Consider the following 21,951-nt stretch of genomic DNA (forward strand, 5'->3'; position numbering starts at 1 on the left):
CAGAGACAATAACAAGGGGCAATGTTGTTTGACCTTGCCTAGGCTGGTCACACTAAATCCCAAGAAAGGAATAAAATACAAAAATACAAAAACATGCTCTGGCTCCATATGCAAATACAATGTAGCACAGAGGCAAGCATGATTATTTAGTAATGTGTGCAAAAACAAAGAGGCCTACAATGTGCAACTGTTACCTTCCTTTCCCTCAAATTGGAAAGCGCTCTGATATCCTTCAGGATCATGTCCGCGCTATATAAAACTTTATAAACAAATAAATAACATAGGAAAAATGACAATGGGCCATGTTTAAGTGATTTAAAAATAAGAGAATTAAAATTAGATACAAAAAAAGCAAATTGTGAGAGTTAATTATTAAAAACATGTGCGTGCATTGTGCACATTGCTTGAAGCAATAATAGCAGATGATTCTCACAAGCCTGATAGGTGAACGTATGGTATCGTACAAAACCACACGCAACTATCTCATTCTCATTTCATTGGATGAATGGAAACCTTTCAGTGCAGAGTTACATCCAGCCACCAGGTGGGAAAAAGTTGAGGTTATCAGACTAGCCCATATGAAATGCAGATTCCACCTTGGATATGAAGGATGGATAGGCGCAAAGGACCAACATACCTGGGTAGAAAACAGAAGAAAGTGGACAAACTGAGAGGGTCTGTAGTTCTCAGACCCTTTCTACTGAAGTAAGTGCCATCAACAATACTGCCTTCAAAGTAAGTAGTTGAACAAGGATGAAACAAACCGAGCTACACTTTTAGAAACACAGAACTCATGGTAATTTAAACACAGATAGTTGATGTGAAAGACATGAAGCAGACAGGGCAGCCAAATAGGCCGTAACTCTATACAATAACAGACCCTGCTGTGCAAGGGACAACATAAATCAGAGCACATATGGAGTAGTAGATTTTGCAGTCATTTGTCTAGCTATCAAAAAGACATCTGCAAATTCGTCAAATAGACACAAATACTCTCACGGGCAGTGCTCAATCTCCATGCATGCGGTATTTGAGAATTGGGGTTGAGAAGCTGACCAGTCTGCTCTGAAAGCAGGTCCACCCTGTGCAGAAGAGGAAAGCTGGATGAATGCAACACATCAGCTTCCCAAATCTGCCTTGTCAAAACTGGGGCAATCACGATCAACTGTGCTCGCCCCTTCTACAAGACTTCAGCTGAAGCATAATCAGTGGAAATATGTACAGAAAGTGTTGAGACCAGTTGAAACTGAAGGTGTTGGGGCAACAAATGATGGACTGAATGCTGCTCCTCATGGGACTAGTCCAGCCCGAACTGCGAAATCCGGGTCCTCCCTGGACCAGAAACAAGCAACATGGGACCAGTTTTGGGTCATAGTACCCCTCATCAGCCAGGCTAACTTGAATCCAGTGGCACTGCGAGCAAGGGATCCACGGCTGGGCATACCCTTCCCACATGGGGCAAAAAGTGCTTCAGCAACAAATGATGGACGGAATGCTGAATAAATAAACATTCTCCCCTAGTCAAGAGATCTGGGTTAAATCCATTGTTCTTTTGCTCACAGCCATATGCAAATCAGTCTTGACCCTGCTCCTTATGGGAACAGTCCAGCCCAAACCCCTCATCAGCCAGGCTTGATTGAATCCAGTCGCACAGCGAGCAAGGGACCCACGTCTGGGCTGCTTACAGTAAAAGAAAAAAAAGACTAAATACATCTGAGAACGCTTGCTCTGTGGCAGGAGCAAAGAGATAAGAGGATGTTCCAGATGGTTACATTTCTAGGTGACTCGTATTTTGCAATTTCACATATATGCCAGCATTAGTATTATAATGGCAAAGAGGTTAATAGCCTGTAAATTATCAGACTCTGTTTGGCCATATAGTGGTGCTGGAACAATTTTCAGAGTGGCGGTGTTGCCCTCAATTTTACATCATTGGGATTGTGAAAAATCTAAGTCTCGCCTACAACAAGAATAGAAAATGAGCCATACTCATTTAGCAGTTGAGTGGTAAGGGTGCGGTATGTCGCCGGTAGTGTATTTTGGAGTACACTGAAGCACAAATATTACTAAAGCATGGTGTGGTAGTGCACTGTAATTTAGAGAGAGAACATTTTCTATTGAAATGGGCAAAACATGTGCACTGACATGCAGTGGCGGCCGGCACAGATCGGGAGTGACGAGGCGGGGGTAAGTGTAAGTATATGTAAGAAAAAAAGAAAAAAAACGTACCTCCTCGCCGCGTCGCTCTGGAACAGGGAGCATCCAGGCTTCCCAAAGCCAATCACAATGCAGCGTTGTGATTGGTCTGAGCGTCATGGTTCAGCGCTCAGACATGCAGTGGGAGCTGAGCATGTTCTCCACCCAGACTGTAAAGAAGCCTGGCTGGAGAACATGCAAAGTGTGTGTGACTGTTTGGGTGGCCCCAGACGGCCAGCCAGTCATGTGCACTTACAGTGTGCCATCACTCCTCCCCCTGAGCAGCCCCGCATAGCCCGTAAAGCTGCCACAGAAGGAAAAAATAAAATGATAATAACCTTGAGTTATTCTTTTATTTGTCCTTTATTTCACTGCTGCAAAGCAGTGGGGCAAGGCTCTTCTGCCTTAGCGGAGGAGCTGCCATTGCTGACATGCAGTTTTACTGATACCAATCTCCGTGTTAAAATAATAAGCTGTAATGTGTCAGAAGACATAGCCTGACATTTGACCACTGTCTTTGAAAGTACAGCAAATGTGATAAAATTAATCAAAAAAAGGTAAGAATCGTCCTTCTATGGCGCTTTTTGTGATTTTGATTCGAAGATCTCTTAGGAAAAAGTTCCCGGAGAAAAGACTTACTTGTAATTGAGAGAGATCTCTTTGGTGTATCCCTGCGACCCTGGACTAATACAACCCTGGACCTCCCTGAGAGCCTTTAATAGAGGCACAGAAACCACATGCCACTGCATTGTGTTTCAGAGCCTAGACACCACATGCAGGTTAAAGGTCATTTTCGTGCAGCAGCTGTGACATGTTAAATCTAGGGGTGGGTGGAATGTTTCATTCCGCCTGTGTAATGGGTGGAATTTGGTGAATCTCTGGCAGAATTTTTTTTCCCCCCAAACCTTCAGAAATGTGGAGAGTGACTTAGCGTTCCCTAGCACGATTTTCTAACACAGGCGGTGGCGGTCAGAAAGATTCCTCTCAAGTAGATTTGCTGCTGCTCAAGTAGATTTTCTACTCGACAAGCAGCAAAATCAACTTCAATGGCTGCACGCTCTTGCGCACTACATGGTGTCGTTCGCGTGGACTTTTCAGCACTGCTCACGCTACCGGTGGTAAATTGCAGCACGACGTGCATTTTCTTCCCGTTGGCAGAACTCTGAAGAACCTCACGGAGGTTTTATGGAACTCCAATTCCACAGAGTGAAACATGTGCCGCCCTGCCCTACTAAAATCCAGAGCCTTTCAGAGTAGACATCTGTTTTTGTCACTGTTGAAATGCTGTGGAAAGTCACTGATGAAATAGTGAGAGCTGTGGTCCTGAATCGATGGCTGTGAAAAAGCAGGAAAGGGCGCCATCATGGCAGGTATTGCCTAACATACACAGTGATTTCACGTCCGAAGGCGGAGACGTGCCTGAGGCCACATAGCGCCACCTGCAGCACTGGACAGATATTGCAGAGGAAAAGCTTTCCCCGATCAGTCCGAATCCTGGAAGGATAATTCATAATGTGAGGACAGTCAAGGAAGATGTATCCATCAGAATGGCAGGTTTGGGATTTTGTTGCAAAAGGAGTGGCTAATCCTCAATGTATGTATATTATTTGTAGAATAGTAAATATGTATTGTTTTAATCAATACATTACGTATGTTTGCCTACCCAACCTATCACAGTGAGTAAGTGGAAGGTTAGGAGAAGTCATGGTGGGCCTCCAGAATCAGTGGGCCAGTGACTGCAATGCCTGTTTTATTGGTAAGTTACCAGCTGTATTGGCTTGAGAAACTAACTGTGAAAAATAAAATCATAAAGCAACCGCTGGTACTCGTTTGATTCTGCTGCAGAGAGGGTAGACCGCACTAAGCATACCCTCAGCAATCAATAATCCATACCTTTCATTCCTCCTCTGATCAGGTTGTATTCTATGATCATATAAAATGTATTCACCTGCTTGGCGGCATTGGGTGGGTTTGTACCGCTCTGCCACGTCACAGCACTACACTGGTAGGTAGATATCAGTGTCATAACCGAGGCCAGCAATCTCCACATGAACATGACGTCCATTATTTTGGGAACACAGAGCATTTAAAGGCACTTTTTTGGCAGAACAATGTAAAAAATAAAACATAGCTATTGACCGATTAAGGAAAACAAAAAAACGAGAATAAAACAGATAACGTAAAAAGTCCCAATAAGATTCGTTTTTAAATAATTTCCACTCACATTTAAAGGTTTGAACTTTACCAAACAAAGCCGTGGTGGTGTAAGTTCTGAAAATACAGGTCTTCAAGACCAGTTTAAGGGAGTTCACCTATTAAGGTTCTAAAGTAGGCATATTTAAAAGCCTCATACTGCTGGGGACTCCGAGATGCAAAAGGACAGCACTAAAGGTGGCTTATGGTGCTGGAGTCCTGGGTCACCATCAGGGCTCTGCCAGGGGAAGGTGGCAATGCCACACCCCATGTATTATGGATAAGGTATTTAAAAAGGGCACCCATAGTACTGGCACAGCTATGGCAAGGAACAGGTGGAGGAGACTGACAAAACTGCAATCACAGACCAGGTATAGGGCACTGATAGAGGAAGCCAGGAATGCTGGAGTCAGAACGCAACGGCAGGGCAATGCAAAGGGAAGTGTACAAAGCAGTGAAATGGCACTGGTGGGGGTAACAAACACAGCTGGAAAGTTGCTACAGCTTGTCAGAGCTAATGCTCTGCACCTGAGAAGAGCCATGGTCTACTCCTAGAAAAGTTACCGAAAACTTTTTTTTTTACTTCCTGTTTTCATTCAAGAACGGGCTGCAGTTTGGAAAAAATGAGGGCTTTATTTAAAAGCAATCACAGACATGGTCTGCTGACTCCAGCAGACCACCATCCATGTGGTGGCTGCGAATCATAGGGGGTACAAAAGGGGGTGGTGATGGACGGAGCATCTGAACCAATCAAACACTCACACCCAGTCAAAAGATCTGGGTTTGATCCATCACCGTTCTTTAGCCCACTCTGCCACCCCAGTTCAGACATGGCTATATGCAAATCAGTCTGACCCTGTGCCTCATGGGAACAGTCCAGCCTGAACTGCCAAGCCATGCCTTCCCTCGACCGGAAACAAGCTTCCGAGGACCGGTTTCTGGCATTCCAGCCGTCTTCAGCCCGGCTTGCTTGAATCCAGTGGCAAAGTGAGCAAGGGACTCACGTCTGAACATACCCTGCCACACTTATGGCGGCCAAAGCGGTACAAAAGGGGGTGGTGATGGACGGAGCATCTGAACCAATCAAACACTCACACCCAGTCAAAAGATCTGGGTTTGATCCATCACCGTTCTTTAGCCCACTCTGCCACCCCAGTTCAGACATGGCTATATGCAAATCAGTCTGACCCTGTGCCTCATGGGAACAGTCCAGTCCGAACTGCCAAGCCATGCCTTCCCTTGACCGGAAACAAGCATCCGAGGACCGGTTTCTGGCATTCCAGCCGTCTTCAGCCCGGATTGCTTGAATCCAGTGGCAAAGTGAGCAAGGGACTCACGTATGAGCATACCCTGCCACACTTAAGGCGGCCAAAGCGGTACAAAAGGGGGTGGTGATGGACGGAGCATCTGAACCAATCAAACACTCACAACAAGTCAAAAGATCTGGGTTTGATCCATCACCGTTCTTTAGCCCACTCTGCCACCCCAGTTCAGACATGGCTATATGCAAATCAGTCTGATTACAAAAGGGGGTGGTGATGGACGGAGCATCTGAACCAATCAAACACTCACACCCAGTCTAAAGATCTGGGTTTGAATTACAAAAGGGGGTGGTGATGGACGGAGCATCTGAACCAATCAAACACTTACACCCAGTCAAAAGATCTGGGTTTGAAATTACAAAAGGGGGTGGTGATGGACGGAGCATCTGAACCAATCAAACACTCACACCCAGTCAAAAGATCTGTTTTTTTTTTTTACTTCCTGTTTTCATTCAAGAACAGACTGCAGTTTGAAAAAAATGAGGGCTTTATTTAAAAGCAATCACAGACATGGTCTGCTGACTCCAGCAGACCACCATCCATGTGGTGGCTGCGAATCATAGGGGGTTGCAATTTGCGCCCTACCTCATTAACATTCATGAGGTAGGTCTCTTGGAAACCCACTACGAACAGACCTATTAGTACTCAGGTTGGTTCTAAAAAGACTAAACTTGTTGCAAAAACGCTGGCCGCAAACTGTGACCAGAATTTTGCAACTAGTCCTTTGTACATCTGGCCTGAAGTTCCTTGTAGAGTATTTTCTTTCAATGAAAAGAGATTGTGAAGACCATGGTGCAAATACTGATAACATACCACCGAAAAAAGTCACTGCTACACAAGTCTATCTTTAACAAATTGCTTTAAAGCAAGTGACTATTTTGATTTATCAGATGACTCCACATCAGCTAGAAGACATCACTTCTACTCTGAGCTCTCATTTGCAAACAAGTGAAATATAGTGTTAGTTTCTGACTAAAATAATGTTTGTGTTGTTATACATTATATGCATTCTGTGTAGGAATGAGTCATCAGCACTTTAAAAAAATAAAGACTGAACATGCAGCAATTAACAGCACATTGTATACTGGGCTGTATATGGCTGCTGGATGAGCAACCCAAGTGGGCCACTCTCAAATGTGTGCCTTTTTCAATCCCCAACTTATGCTTGCGTACTGAAAAATCTTTGAGACTCTGACCAGAGAAGTAGTGTGATTGTGGCTCAGATCCACTACCTTACCACTATTTTGTGGAGTGAGGCCTATGAGTGCAGAAGCATGTGGGAAGCTATGGGGCCATGGTTATACCGACAACTGAAAAAGATGGATATGAATCGAATTGTATGTTTCCAGGCCCATCAGAATGTGAGTGGGGTTTCAAGGCCAGGGAGTCAATATGCCCCCAGACCCGTTCTTTCGGGGTTCATGCTCCAACAGTATTTACTGATGTTAAATCAAAGCTGCCCTTTTTGTTGATGACGAGGCAGCTAACATGGCGAAAACCAGTAAGTGATTCCAAATGTTAGATCGGCCGTTTTTTCCCTGCAAGAAATGTCTTTTAAACTTTGAAACCGGTCTTGTAGGGCACTGAATCCGTTTGTTGACGAGCACCAAGCAAGTGCTTTATTGAGGCAGATCATCTACATAGAATGAAAAGCAAAAACGACTTTATTATAGTTTTTATTAAATTGTAAATTGATACTTGTATAGCGCTACTCACCCGCAAGGGTCTCAAGGCGCTTGTACGAATACCACTGTGGAACCCATCCTGGCTTTCCCTGTGAGGTGTCCACTCCTGGGCACCCCCAAGGTGGAGGCCAAGCATCCTTAGCGTTGTGGGGGCCGTTGTGGAGATTAAGCAAGCTATTGCCCAGAGTTGCAGAGTGGGACTCCATGATTGGAATAGGCACCGAGGCGAGAATTATCAGGTCCGTGGAATTTTTGAGCCCAAGACCCGCTAGTCCTGGGCTAGACCTCTGCATCAGGGTCTGCCGCTCTAACCATTGAGCCACACTTCTTTGAGTGAGTACTCGTGCAGAAAACGGTGAAAACCGTCACTATCATAGAGTCGTTTCTCTTCGTTTTTTAAAGAGCAAAATACTAATAGTTAGCATGTATGTCAATATAACTTTTTTTTTCAAAAGGAAGGGGGAGAAATTGAGGGTTCAGACAAATAGTTGATATTACTTCTAAGGTATCTGTATATGACCAGCTAGTCTGTTGTGCACAGATGCATTGCTAGTAGTGCCCTTACTTCCGGCCTTGCATTAAATAATTCTCATACAGCGATTACATTTATACTTGGGTCATTCAGCAGAGGGCAGTTATTTGCACATGACAATTTCCATTTCTATAACTAACAAATGGGTCAACCTAGTGCCAAAGACATGCAAACGCTTGGCATGGCCCAATGAAACTCAAGACAGACATGATGGATGCCAAAGGAATCCAGGACATACGACAAAAAATCTGCAAGATTTTCCTCTTGGTCGATGCAAGATGTTCTCAAGGGCAGTATTAAGAGTCCAACATCCAACAGTGACAGGGCATGACTACTTTTCATATAGACATACACTTACTGGAGAACATATTTAATATGTAATCTCTACCTTTCGCAATGTGTCTAACATCTTTTACCATTGAATTTTTTAACATAGAATGCTCAAATCCAGAGGAATCTAAGCACCGACATTCAGATGTATGGAGAAGGGACAAAAAGGGACACTTAAAAAATGATTAACTATAGTACAATGGAACCTCACCCCAGGAAAACTCTGCCGGTAGTGTGATTGGCTCAAGATAATATTATGGTTCATCTAATGTTTAAAAGAGGTAATTGTATTGACTGGCACAGAAATTCTGATGACACATTAATTACAACAACAGTTCCAACAAGCATACTAATTGACGCATAAAGTACGAGTGTGTCAAATACCACAATACATCCGGCATCACGGCAGCCTGTACAATAAGGGACTTTTACCGTGCCGAACAACTGAGTTCTGTAACCTAGTTGACTATCAGGCGTGTTTCTTGTATCAGATAAAATCAAACTGAGTGATAGAAAAAATTTCCCTAAAAAACTGTCCTAATGCTCGTAGAGGTATGTACTGGGTGAATGGAATACATTTCCTGCATAGTAATCGTCCTGGACATATTCGCTAATAGTAAAACTGAGATGGGTATATTTTCTTGCACAATAATTCATCTGTGCATATTCCATGAAAAAGCACTTCTGATAGGAGTACTCGACTCCACTTTAACCGGTGGAAGAGTCAGTGGCAGAGTGATCTAAATTTTCCTTTCTGATGCAAAAATTCCGACAGGCGTATTTTTGTTCAATATGGATCCTGACGGGAGCGACACTTCCTTTCAAGGAATTGGCACAATACACTGAAATGTAGGATTCCATGGCACATATAAAAAGGATTATGAAGGCCCCTTTGGTTAAGCTGAGGCCCGACCTTCAAAACAATCAGGATGTAAATGCACCAATTATAAATGATAAGCCATTTCGAAGAAGGATCTTACCAATACTGATTTGAGTAGTGGCAGGCCAAGGGGGGGATGTTGCGTGGTGGGTGAGGGGAACATTAACATACTTAGCTCAAGTGACCAGTGCATGGAAACAGAATGCTTCCCACATCCTGTGTTTGGCTCCTCCACATGGGCGGAGGAGCGTCGCCCCACTGCTTTCTCACAAAAAAACATAAAATGGTATTATGAATACTATTTTACGTTTCTTACACTGCGAGAAAGCAGAAGGCAGGGTTTGGTTGGGGGTGGTTGGTCTTGCTCCAGGCAGGGGAGGAGTGTCTAGCCCACTCTTGTGGGCGCTGACTGTGTAGTCGGCTCCAGGGCCGGCCAAACCAGTCATGCACACTCTGCATTTTCTCTATGTAGGCTAGAAAATGGCCTCCCAACAGACGCCTGTGCGGTCGGCGACCCAGCCAATCACAACGCTACCATTGTAGCTTTGTGATTGTCTTAGGGGAGGGGAGGGAGGCTGCTTGCTTCCTGTGTAGAGAGGAGAGAGGAGACATGATGCGGGACCGGAGGCGTAGGTAAGTTTAATTATTTTTAAAAAAATTAAATTAACAACCGCCCTCCCCGCGCAACCACCCCACCCCACGAGTCATGCAGGCCACGACTGCCCACCTGTAAAGTGCTGGCTAATGTGTGAATCTTCTCGGTGACATCTCCGACACCAGCACCTCTGGTGCGGCCATGGGTGGCGCGCAGGGGCCCTCTTTTGCTTGGCCGGTTCCGGTGGAAGGAGTCGGAATCACTGGATGATTCTGCCATTGGTATCTTCAAATCCTAGGAGACAAAAACAAAGACCTAAAAGTTAGAAAACTGATCTTCGTCACCTTCACTATCCTGAAAGGACACAGACGCAAAAGATCACTGCAATAACCACCCAAATCAAGACGCTCACATAAAAACAGAGAAACTTAGTGTAAATACATTTAAAAACAATATAAAAAAAGCAAGAAAATGTGAATGTGGCAAACTGGATATCTTCAACATATGGGTTTATGGGAAGGACTATGCATTCCAATTTTACATATGATAACTCAGTATATTAACAGGCAATTGTTGGTGTAACACCGACTTACAGGCATTTTTGCTTAGGAACAATGGATCACCCATTTGATAACTCAAGTGCCTCTAAATGGCACTAACTTCAGTGTCTCCTTTATTGGTTTCCATTTTTTTCACCTCAGGTACACACATTTCCTTTATTTTTGCCATAACCAGTGCTTTAAATGGGCCAGTACTCGCCGGTACTGAGTACAGGCACTTCCGAATTTTTTTGCCGTCAGTACCGGCACTTCTCTGTAGCGAGGGAGAGTACCGGTACCCTGATCCACAGCACGGCAGGCTCAGGTTAGGTTTCTCCTCCAATGCAGGGCAGAGGCCACTCTGCTTCCGAGGATCTTGTAATTAACTTGGCTGAAGCAGCCTTTTGAAGAGTTACTGGTGAAGATTGCAGCAGCGCCCATTTGAATGTCCCCAAACTGCAGGGGGTGAGAGGGCTAGTGTCACGCTGTGATTAACAGGATAGGGTCTCTAGACAGACCCTGCACTTTCAATCAGGTGCGCAGCGACCATTCGGGTGAAAGTGCCATCATGACTTTCATTTTGTGTAATGAGTTAATCTGTTTTTTTAACAGACACACATTTCTCATGTGTTTTCATATGTGCTGCAACTGGTACAGAAGTAATTATGCATGATTATATTTTGCCCTTAGCCCGGCCCACTTGTCACACCTCTATTTTAATGAGTACCTGCACTTATTTTTCCCCATTTAAAGCACTGGCCATAACAATGTAATTTCCTAGAGTAAGCCATGCACAGTTCCAGCAATGACCACTAAAAGATCGTGTACAGGCAGATGGTCCTGGAATAGCATTTACAATGCAATGGTTTTGCCTTTGTTAAAGTTAGAGCTATTGGCATTGCTCTCGACATTATTTTTATTTATGTTTTTTTTTGTAACAAATAAATGGCATTGTCATTTACAATAGCAGGGCACAGGGAAGGGGGGCGAGGAGAGACGAAGGAGAGCTGCGGGCTCAGGGAAGGGGGGGCGAGGAGAGACGGAGAGCTGCGGGCTCTTGTTGTAATGCTTGCATGGATGAGTTGGTGGATGCATGGATGAGTGCATGCATGGATGGGTGTATGGATGGGTGTATGGATAGATGCATGGATGGGTGGATGGATAGATGCATATATACAGCCAATCCCTCAACAATGTATGCAATCCACCAACCCATCCAACCAACAACCCATCCATGCATCCACCCATACATCATGCATACATTCATCATTCATGCATCTATTCACCCACTGTGTCCCACTCCGACCCCTCTAAATATAACTCATTTTTTCTGTATATAGAGAGGACTGTATTCACTAGTATATGCAGTAGACCTTTCTATTCTAACATTCGTATGCGACTCTTGCAGTACATCTATTCATATCCCTTCCATATATATATGGAAATATAACGAGAATCAACAGTCTCTTTTTTGTGTGACTACATCTAGTACATTTCAATTGTTTTCCTGTTTGTATCTTTTACTTAACGCATGTAAATCAAAGTCCTTAGGTTTGGCAACTGGTTCTTATGTAAAGCGCTCTGACACCTTCGGGTAAAGTTCGCGCTACATAAAATCACATTAAATAAAACTTTACCCCACAAATCCAACCATCCATTTGTGCCTAGGCTTACATTTTACGGCCTCGAAGCACACAGAGAAGGGACAGTTTACTAAGTCGAGGCTTTGTAGGGTGCATGGCAGGGGACAGTTTTAGGCGCCAAGGGAGGGTAAGGAGCAGAGTCAGAGTACTTCACAGAGGTAGGGGGCAGTTTTTTCTGACATAAAAATGTCCAACTTGCTGCTTCGATTATATAAGCTGCTTTTAACCTCTGACCTTTAAAACAATTCATGTCCTACATTTCTGATCAAAACACATAGCCAGTGGTGACGCTGCGATCAATTCACAACTTTATGTCAGTCTTTAAGAAAGTTTCATATAATACCAGTCTGGAATGTCAAACAACATCATTCTGATTGCAGGCTAGTCTTCAACACCTGGCTTGCCCTTGGCGGGCATAAGTCCATGATACAGGACAGAAAAAACTCAACCATCAAACCCTTGGATCTTAAAAATACCTCTGTTTCACCTCCACCTCAGGCGAGGAAAGGGGGTATTCTGTGAAGTCCAGGACCCCTAGAATACTTCTAATGGACCATAGGAAAGAAGGCAGTATTCTCCCCTACCTGAAAGGGATTTTTTGAACTGACCATCCAGATTCATAAGTACTGTGCCAGAAAACCTAGGTGGTGGCTGATGGAGTAAAAACACAGTCCATCCTTTATAAAACACCACAGGCACACTCGTCTGATAGTGGTGCTCAACCAAAGCGTGGCATTCTCCTGAACTTCCAGTACTGGTACTCTGCCCGTGTACCCACTTCATACATACAGCACTTTGCGGAGTTCTTTGTGCTGGAAACAGCTCTCTGCTGGCGCACCACCATACCAAACCACAGAGCAGTCGTGCACTCTGTTGGGAAACAAGAACATCAATCTTGACCGGCACAACAACCTGCTTCAGCGGTAGTTAGACAGGCAATCCCAAGGTGTATAATCTTAGCCAGCAATGAATGCTTCAAGCTGCGCAAATCCCATTTCCAACATAGAGCAACACCCTTCAACATTCCATGTCATTCCAGTACTTACATCCACACAGCACCATACATACATCTTAAAACTACACAATCCGTTGTGTGTCGGGGTCGGATGCCCCGCACACAGCCCTACTCTACACACACTAACATGAGCTGCATCAATACCCACAGAAGATTGCCACAGCCAAGCCACCGCCCTGCATCTCTGGCGTTGCACAGATAAACAACTGTCGATATATGTGATACCAGTGCAGCAATCCCGGCTGCCGTATCATTAAAGACAGGCACGCATCATTTTATCATCTTCCTGCTACTATAATGCTTCCTATAATTGACAGATGTACCATTGCCGTTGCCACGTTTCACGTCTCTACCAGGACTGGTCCCACCAACAGGGTTTGGACCCCAAAAGCTTTACTGTCATCTTTCTGTCCACGAAATGGGTACCAAAGAGAAGGTGGGTGGCATTAATCTATGTAAGCATTTGGAGACAAGTCAGCCTGCACTAGGAGTCATTGTGCGCTCGTAGCTCGCTGCATGCTTAACACCAACACCCAGCACTGCCAGTGCCCTCCCGTGGCTCCGATTATAGCTGAGGGTGAGACAGTTATACAGACTCCGGTTTCACCAGAGGGCCGGCAAATGTCTGTAAAGCAGCCCTGGACAACACAAACATGTGCAGACGCACCCAATGTACCTGCTGCAAGGTGATACTGAATACATAGCAGCCTGTCCTGCGTTGCGGCCCAGGAGCAAGCCATGGGCTGAGCCCTGCTGAGGGCCGTCCTCCGGGTGACTGGCGGGAAGGGGTCCCCTTCGAAGCCACAAGCACCGGCACTTTAACGAGTGGAGTGTAAAAGCAGTGCGGAAGGCCACTCCATCCACCTGAGAGCCGGGCCTCCACTGGAAGCTGGCCTGAGTCGGGGCGAGGCTGCAGACGACGACAGCCGAGCTACGCCAGCCTGCAGCAATGAGGCGTGGGCACGGAGGGCTGTGAGCAGAGCGAGGAATGAGGGAGCAGCGTCTGGCAGGAAGGGTGACCGGGGCAATGCTTCTGTGTGTAACACATGGTTTTACCTGCAATGTGGCACAGAAAATGCAAAGTGTTCCGTTATTTTTAAAGGGCAATCGATCCTTTCATTCACAACTATAAGCTTTCCAAGTTAGCCATTGGGTGCCAGTGCCGGCAATGCCGGACCAGATTCGGGGGCGTTCCCGGCTTTTGGCTGACGTAGCGTGACGTCCCCAAAAGCCAAAAATTCCCGGGAACGCCCCCGAATCTGGTCCGGCATTGACGGACAGAGCCCTCTCCCAATGGCTAGCCTCCATTTATGGAGCTAGCCAATGGGAGAGTGGGGACGAACCATGCCCCACAGAGAGAAATCATCACGTTTTTCCTAGCGCATGCGCACTTCGTACGCATCGGCTAGGCAAAACCTAAAAAGTGCCGGACCATTTACTTGCCTTAGGTCACTCTGAGCCTTTCCGCATATGAGGATATTGGGCACCCCCTGGCCTTTCGAGCACTCTTTGACCAGCAGTGCACCGGCCTTCTCTGTTGAAGATGGGGCAGGTTGGGGCTGGTGTGTTTCCCACCTTTTCCAAAGATGCTGAATCCTAGGGTTGAACGTGAGTGACTGTACACATGATGTGTGAGCCAGACTATGCGTTGTGTGGGCTGTCTCTCTATAGATACTGGAGACAGGCCTTGAAACTGGCTTAACAGCCAGAGCTGCTGACTCTGGATTTGGAGAACCAGGTTCGAGTCTCTGCGTCATCTCAACATCCTGTGATTCTGAGCAAATCGCGTAATCTCCCCGTGCCTACCAAAAATGAACGTGTCCTTGTGTAATGTAACTGATGCTCATGTAAAGCGCTCCAATACCTTCGGGTCGAGTTGGCGCTATATAAAACTGCAACAACAACAAACATATCACTGTATACCACAGAGTTCTTTGGCCTTGCCACCAGAAGACGTGAAAGGCAACTTCAGTGGCACTTTCGGACGACCTGGTATAAATAGTTTCCAGTAGAAACATCTGCAGCATCAGGACTTTTTAGGAGCCCCTGGGGGAGTACGGCCCATCTGTTCAGCGGAATGAAGACAAGACATGTTACCCCTTCAAGGAAAGGACCAAGCAAGGCCAATGTGTATCGCTGAATCTCTCATCCACCAAAGAAAGAATGACGTAAGAAACCGGCGACCTGTAATCCACAATAGAAAGGGACAGACACACAGACACACACCACCGCCCACCACTGACCCCGCACAGGGCTACCAGCGACGAGGTGAGAAGTGCAGAGATGAAGGAAACACACAATGGGAAGGGGCAGGGGGAGGGCAGGGGGGAGGACCGCGTCACTTCCCGGAGGCCCCCGCAGACCTGCCACTCACAGGACCAGCACCCGGGGGTGGACTCGGGAACAGGCTGACTCGGAAAATGAGCCCACCTGGCACTGGGAAGTGAGCTCCAGGCACCATCTGTGCTCCAACATAAAAGGTGGTGGATGGGAGCACATAGAGGGTAATCTGTGTGTAATGGTCCAACAAAGCAATCTCGTGGGTGTGGGGGCGTCGCAAGCCACGAGGCCCTCGGCTTCATGGCTTATTGTCACAGGAGGCCTCGTGACATTATAAGACCTTTAAAAAGATACACGTATGTATGTATACATATCTACATATATATTTATGCGCATGTGCAATGTACAGGCACATAGATACATGCACATCTGTGAACACATATCATGAACCCAAACCCACATATACGTGTACATTGATAACACACATTTAAAACAGCCAGATGTGCAGACAGATTGTATGTGCACGGCCCCCCGGCCCCCACTCACCCGCGTGTAGATGTGCTTCTTGGTCAGAGCCATCCTGCCGGCCCCCTGGGGGCTGTCCCACCCTCTCCGTGTGTCAGCCGCTCCCTTTGTGGGGCTGCTCCCGGCGCATCCCCTGACACCCCAGCAGGATGTGGCTGCGGGTGCGAGCGGCCGGCCCGGCTGCGGTCAAGTCAAGTCAGAGAATTTATATAGCGCACTACATACCCAGAGGGTCTCAAGGCGCTTAAGGAGGGGTAGGGAATCACTTGTCAAATATCCACGTTTTAAGTTGCTTTCTGAATGCTAGGTGGTTCTGGGTAAGGCGAAGGTAGGTGGGAAGTGGATTCCAGGTTTTAGCTGCCAGGTAGGAGAAGGATCTACCTCCCATGGTGGTCTTGTTGATGCGAGGTACATTGGCAAGGGCTTGGTTGGAAGATCGAAGCTGGCGGGAGGGGGCGTAGAAGGACAGTCGTGTGTTGAGGCATTCTGGTCCGATTTCGTAGAGTGCTTTGTGTGCGTGGGTAAGGAGCCGGAAAGTGATTCTCTTATTGACGGGAAGCCAGTGGAGGTTTTTCAGGTGACCAGAGATATGTTCTTTACGCGGGATGTCTAATATGAGCCTGGCTGAGGCGTTTTGGATTCGTTGGAGTTTTTTCTGGAGTTTAGCGGTAGTCCCGGCGTAGAGGGTGTTTCCATAGTCCAGTCGGCTCGTGACCAGAGCGTGGGTGACCGTTTTCCTAGTTTCGGTGGGGATCCAACGAAATGTTTTTTTGAGCATGCGAAGAATGTTGAAGCAGGATGAGGAGACGGCGTTGACTTGTCTGTTCATTGAAAGTGAGGAATCCAGGATGACGCCCAGGTTCCGTGCATGGTCTGTCGGGATGGGTGCTTTTCCAAGGGCTTCTGGCCACCAAGAGTCGTCCCATGCGGAGGGGGAGGTACCTAAGATGAGGACTTCTGTTTTATCTGAGTTCAGTTTCAGACGGCTGTGTTTCATCCATTCGGCTACTTCTTTCATTCCTTCGTGTAGGTTCGTTTTGGCGGTGCTAGGGTCATTGGTGAGTGATAGGATCAGTTGAGTGTCATCCGCGTAGGAGATGATGTTGAGGTGCCTGGTGTCAGCGGGGGTGGGAGTGACCCCCCGGAGCTCCGTCTGCCTCTGCCCGCTGGAGGGCTCCCCGATGCTGGGCATAGCTGCCAATGTTTCAGATTGCTTTTGTGTGACATTTTCATAATCTCAGTGTAATTATGAGTGACATTCAACGACTATGAGTGACACTTTCTCACAAGCAAAATCAAGCAATAAATACGAGAGGAACATATAAATATCAGAAAATACACCCATTTGAGCAACCAGAAACTCTAAAATATTTAAACTGCTGCAAAGCACCAGAGCCAGGTGTAGTGGCGACAGGCGTTCCAGGCTGCATTGGCCATGGAAGCAGTCAGAGCGAACCCCCAATCTGTGTACTCAGATGATTACTACAGGCACCCCAACCACCATGCTATCTTTCTCGGTTCAATCTCTTGTCCTGCGGGATAAATACACAGATCTTCACAGATGGCATATGAAGCCACTCCATTAACAGCAAGTAATCAAACCTGTAACTTGTAGTTTACACATAGGTTTTTCCAACAAGCTCACTAAGTGTCTGTGCTCTGTCACCATGGTCGCACCCCTTCGGTCCCTGCAAGATGTATACACATTAAAGCAAATACCCTAAGGCTGCAGTGCCTAACACTATAATTTGCAGTTTACACATAGATCACACTTCCTAAAACATACACAGTCCTTTACAGCAGGCACTCTGGTCACTCCAAACACATAACCTGCACACACATCTGCAGCTAGCACATGAACCACATGGGCTGTTTTATAGTGCAGATACCTTTCCCAGCGTTTGCCCCTCCTGTTGAGTTTGCTGCTGTCCACTGGGAGCCCCACAGAGAGTCCACATGTACAGATACCTTTATGGCAGGCCTCTGTAACTCAAAACCCAAGATTGGACAGATTTTGTTTTGATTTTTATAGCAACTATTTACAGGTTCAAAATCGGGCAGGAGGATGGGAAATTAATGAAATCCAAAGGCGCACCTGGGATGGACTTTGTTTCTGACCACCCACCTCCCAAAACCATTCCCTTCCATCTTCCAACCACCTCAAGTCCCTCCTCACCCAGTAACAGGATACAGACCTCTGTTCAAATATTGGTCTTGTATATATGCGTACAGTTACAAGCCACAGCATCAAGTTATTGCACAGCAGAGTTATTAAAGTGGGCCTTCAGCACTAATAACAGATTCTATGTTTGCTTCAAATGTTGCGGTTTGATCGACCTCATGAAGATGAAAGGCTGCGCTCGGCTGCGAGAGAAATCTATGAGGAAAGGATAAACTCGTGCGCACCTTAGTCCACTGAGCCCCCGGCTGACTTCAACGTAAAGGTAGGTGAAAAGTGCTGTGAGCAGAAGGAACCACACAAACCCTCCCCAAAATACACAATATAGCAAGGCGTGAATAATGTGTGTAGATGAGATCAACCTCACCTTTTTTCTGCGTGTTAAAAACGTTTTCTAACTGCAAGTGCAGCCATACGTCTCCCTAAAATCGATTTGTCTGTGCACGAAGAAAGATAGCAAAATACACCAGAGCCTCTGAAATGCTGGGGACAGCGCTGCGCTAGAGCTGCTGAGCCCGGGCCGATGACAGGGAGGGAGAGCCGCGGGGTCCTAGCGCCGGGTACTTCCGTCCGAGGGACGGGGCATTCCCAAAAAGAGCAAGCACTTTGTGAGCTGGACTAAGAAGCGGAGAGAGACTAGGCTCCAGCAGTCGCCGCTATCATTTACAGTGCACCCCGTATGAGCAGCGCATGAGTAATGGAATCCCACTGAATGAAAGGAAGAGCAGCTCGGCACCTCCTATACACAGGCACCCACAGTTTGACATCTGGTCATCTCTCAGCAGCTGCCTTGTCCCAGCTAGCGAAGTTTCATCACTGGTGTGTAAGCCTGTTGCGTGCTTGTTGATTTGTGATATTTTAGAATAGGTTATTGATTTGCAACGCACTTTGGAGTACGACAGCACTCCGTGCAGCGGTATGCACCACTTTGTGTGTGCGGTGTACCTTCCAGAGCGCTGCCCCATCCAGCTTTATTCACAGATATGGAGGGGACTATCTATATGAAGACAGTGTGGAGAGGACTATGTATATGGAGAATGGTATGGAGGGGACTGTATATGGAGATGGTATGGAGGGGATTATGTATGGAGATGGTGGGAGTCTGAGCGAAAGCACTACATGCACTGGAGACAGCACAAAGGACTGCGTGCTCTTCCCACGTTCCCCTTTAGCTTGCATGAATCTGCCTTCCTCCTCCCAGCCCCACTCTGGCAGAGATCCATGACCTCCAAACCCAGACCAGCACAAGAAGGTGAAGATCCCCCCCTCTTACCCTCCCCCTCACCCCACCCATCTGTCCCAACCCACCCCCATCTACCTACCCCCACCTCCCTGTCTCACCATCTGCCCCTTTTGGTGCAGTTACCGACTGTGCTATGTACATCCAGCACCACGAGGCATTCTGGAACTTGTAGATTTTGTTGTTTAAATTGTTGGGGTCAACAATAGCTGGCACTTGTGGCTGGGGGAGCAAGGGTGACGACAAGCAGTGGGAAGGATGGTCATTGTGGTGGGGGGTAGAACGTGCTTGCCAGTGATGAATAAAACAGTTAAGAAGATAGTAGAGTAACACATGTTGGATCATAATGTTTTTTTTTCGAACTCGCCGCCGTCAAGTAAGTTCCAATTAGGAGTCAGTGACGACTATTTATCATGTGGGTGAGTAGGGATAGGGTGCACGTATCTGTGCGCTCGCAAGTTTTGAAAAGGGAGATTGGATTTAGAGAAGTGCAACCAAGTATCTGCGCTGTACGCTCCTGCATTCATTCAACCAGACAGTCAGATTTGTTTTTTGTTGTTGCACTTTCATATAGCACCAACTCGACCCGAAGGTATCGGAGCGCTTTACAAGAGCACCAGTTGCATCACAGCCGGACACATTATTATTTTATTTTTTCTTTGGATTTTTTTTTTAGCACAGGGATATTAAGTGAATCACAGGGTGCCTGAGCCTCCCGCCAGACTCGAACCTGGTTCCCCAGCTTCAAGGTCGGCCGTTTTAGACGTTAATCTCTGCAGTCCTATTGAAAGTTGTCACTCTTTGGGAGTGACGTCCGCACGTTCGGCTGCTCTCTGCGGCTTTGCGTGGAATGGCACGCTGCTGCCCTCTGGGGCTTTCCGGCAGTCGCCTTCATCACGCATTGATTTCACGAGTCACTTCTTCCCCCCCACCCATGGTCGTTTGTTTCCTTCTACATTGGCCACTCCCCTACCCCTCCCCGTGACACACTGACACGAATCGAGAACGCGCCAAAGGCCAGACGGACACAAGACAGGAACCTGACCGACAGAGAGCCGGGCGGAGAAGGAGCAGCCCGGAGTACAAGATACTGGCAGCCCAGACTTATGCAAATATCACCAAAAGCCTGTAAGCAGCACAACAAGCAGGGCGTCCACACGCACGTGGGTTCTGAAGGGAAACTTATTTCCCTTATCCCCTCTTAAAAAAAAAAAAAAAAAAGTGCGAAAAAGCAACGAAAGGCGACTAAACTTAGAGAGCATAACTCACCCGCTGGGGACGTTCTGCCGGCTCAAAATAATGCCATTCTCTCCCCTTTATGTCAGAGACACACATGCGGATCTCGTTTGAATTGTAGCAAGTAAAGCATGCAACAGTCATGCAGTAAACAACAACAGATCCCTCCGTGTGAGGAGGGCCACTATCTTCAGCCACAGCGGGGGGATTCTGGATCAGCGTCAGGCAGGGTGACCATGCCGGACCAGATTCGGGGGCGTTCCCGGCTTTTGGCTGACGTAGCGTGACGTCGGCAAAAGCCAAAGAATCTCGGGAACGCCCCCGAATCTGGTCCGGCATTGACGGACAGGCCCCTCGTCCAATGGCTAGCCTCCATTTATGGAGCTAGCCAATCGGAGGAGGGGGCGTATCCCGACCCACACACACAACTCAAGAGGTTTTTTGGCGCATGCGCAAAGCGCATGGCCAGTCAAAACCTAAAAAGGCGGGAAGAAATAATCGATTATGATCACCTTTGTGGACATTTTGTGATTTGTCCACGTAATTCACAAGTGGAGGTTAGCGGTATATCTTCTTGAGGGTTTACTTGTGTCTAAACCCACCCCCGTTAACCTGCTCAGAGCATCGTATATTCAGACTTTCAGCTCTCAATCGTTGCTGGACGGCAATGGAGACTTGAGATAAATTCATGTTTTGCCTCCTAACCGCCTCACAAGTCGTGCACAAATTTCCCAGAATCCTGGATGTTTTCCCCGCACAGATTTCAGCCCAGCAGGTACAGGGGGAAAAGTAGTTTAGCAGCTCAAATGTGCAGTATTGTAACATTAGGTCTGGTGCTGACCTGCAGATCTCGTAGGGGGGAAGTATTACCACACAGGTGGGAGAAACAAAATCAAACCACAGGATGGTACTTTTCCTGGGCAGTTTTATGTCCTGACACCTGGACCGGTACTCACCAGTAAGCAGTACTGACTTTTTTAAATATCTCACTTTGAGTACCGGGACATCTGCTCGGCCAAAGAGGGTATCGGTGACTCATAGCAACAGAAGATAGGCTCAGTGTGGACTTGTCCGTCCATGGGGAACAAAGGTGATACTGGTGCCAAAGCTGCCAGTGCGTCCAGCATAGTCCGGCACTGGTCCGCTAACGAAATGTTGAACAGTGGCTCGTTTGCATTTTCTCAGGACTTCCCAGAGGTAGGGGGGAGGTGGGTTGTATCATACTGCAAATGCAGTCACACTGGAGGTGCTTGGGTGACACAGGACCTTCTTTCTATGTAAGGAACTTTTCCGACGGTGGATTAGATTGGGTAATGGCGCTCCTGGGAAATACGCAGTTGTTGTTTGCTAGTGAAAAATGAGGATTGCTGTGCATAAGAGTAGGGAGGGTCACCCTCCTCCCCAAATTGTGGCTAGCCACTGATAAACTAAAGCAGCAATCCCTTGCACACGCCAAGAGTGTATGTTATATATATCATTAACAGTAACAAAAAACATGCTTGTTCCTCCGCTGAAACAGTCACTTCAGTTTAATCTTGAAAACCTTAGCCAACACATGTTT

The 21,951-nt window shown here is 46.8% G+C and overlaps 1 protein-coding gene across 2 annotated transcripts in view; it reads right to left on the bottom strand.

The window, feature by feature from the left end:
- Positions 1-21,951, bottom strand: part of CEP128 (centrosomal protein 128) — a 704,507-nt gene that overhangs the window by 640,637 nt on the left and 41,919 nt on the right. For both annotated transcript variants that reach the window (XM_078659994.1, XM_078659995.1), the window contains exon 2: positions 9,866-10,027. In XM_078659994.1, the coding sequence (XP_078516120.1) occupies positions 9,866-10,012 (147 nt within the window). In that variant the 5' untranslated portion in view covers positions 10,013-10,027. The remainder of the gene's footprint in view (positions 1-9,865; positions 10,028-21,951) is intronic.

Source organism: Lissotriton helveticus, chromosome 9, assembly GCF_964261635.1.
Source record: "Lissotriton helveticus chromosome 9, aLisHel1.1, whole genome shotgun sequence".
Taxonomy (NCBI): Eukaryota; Metazoa; Chordata; class Amphibia; order Caudata; family Salamandridae; genus Lissotriton; species Lissotriton helveticus.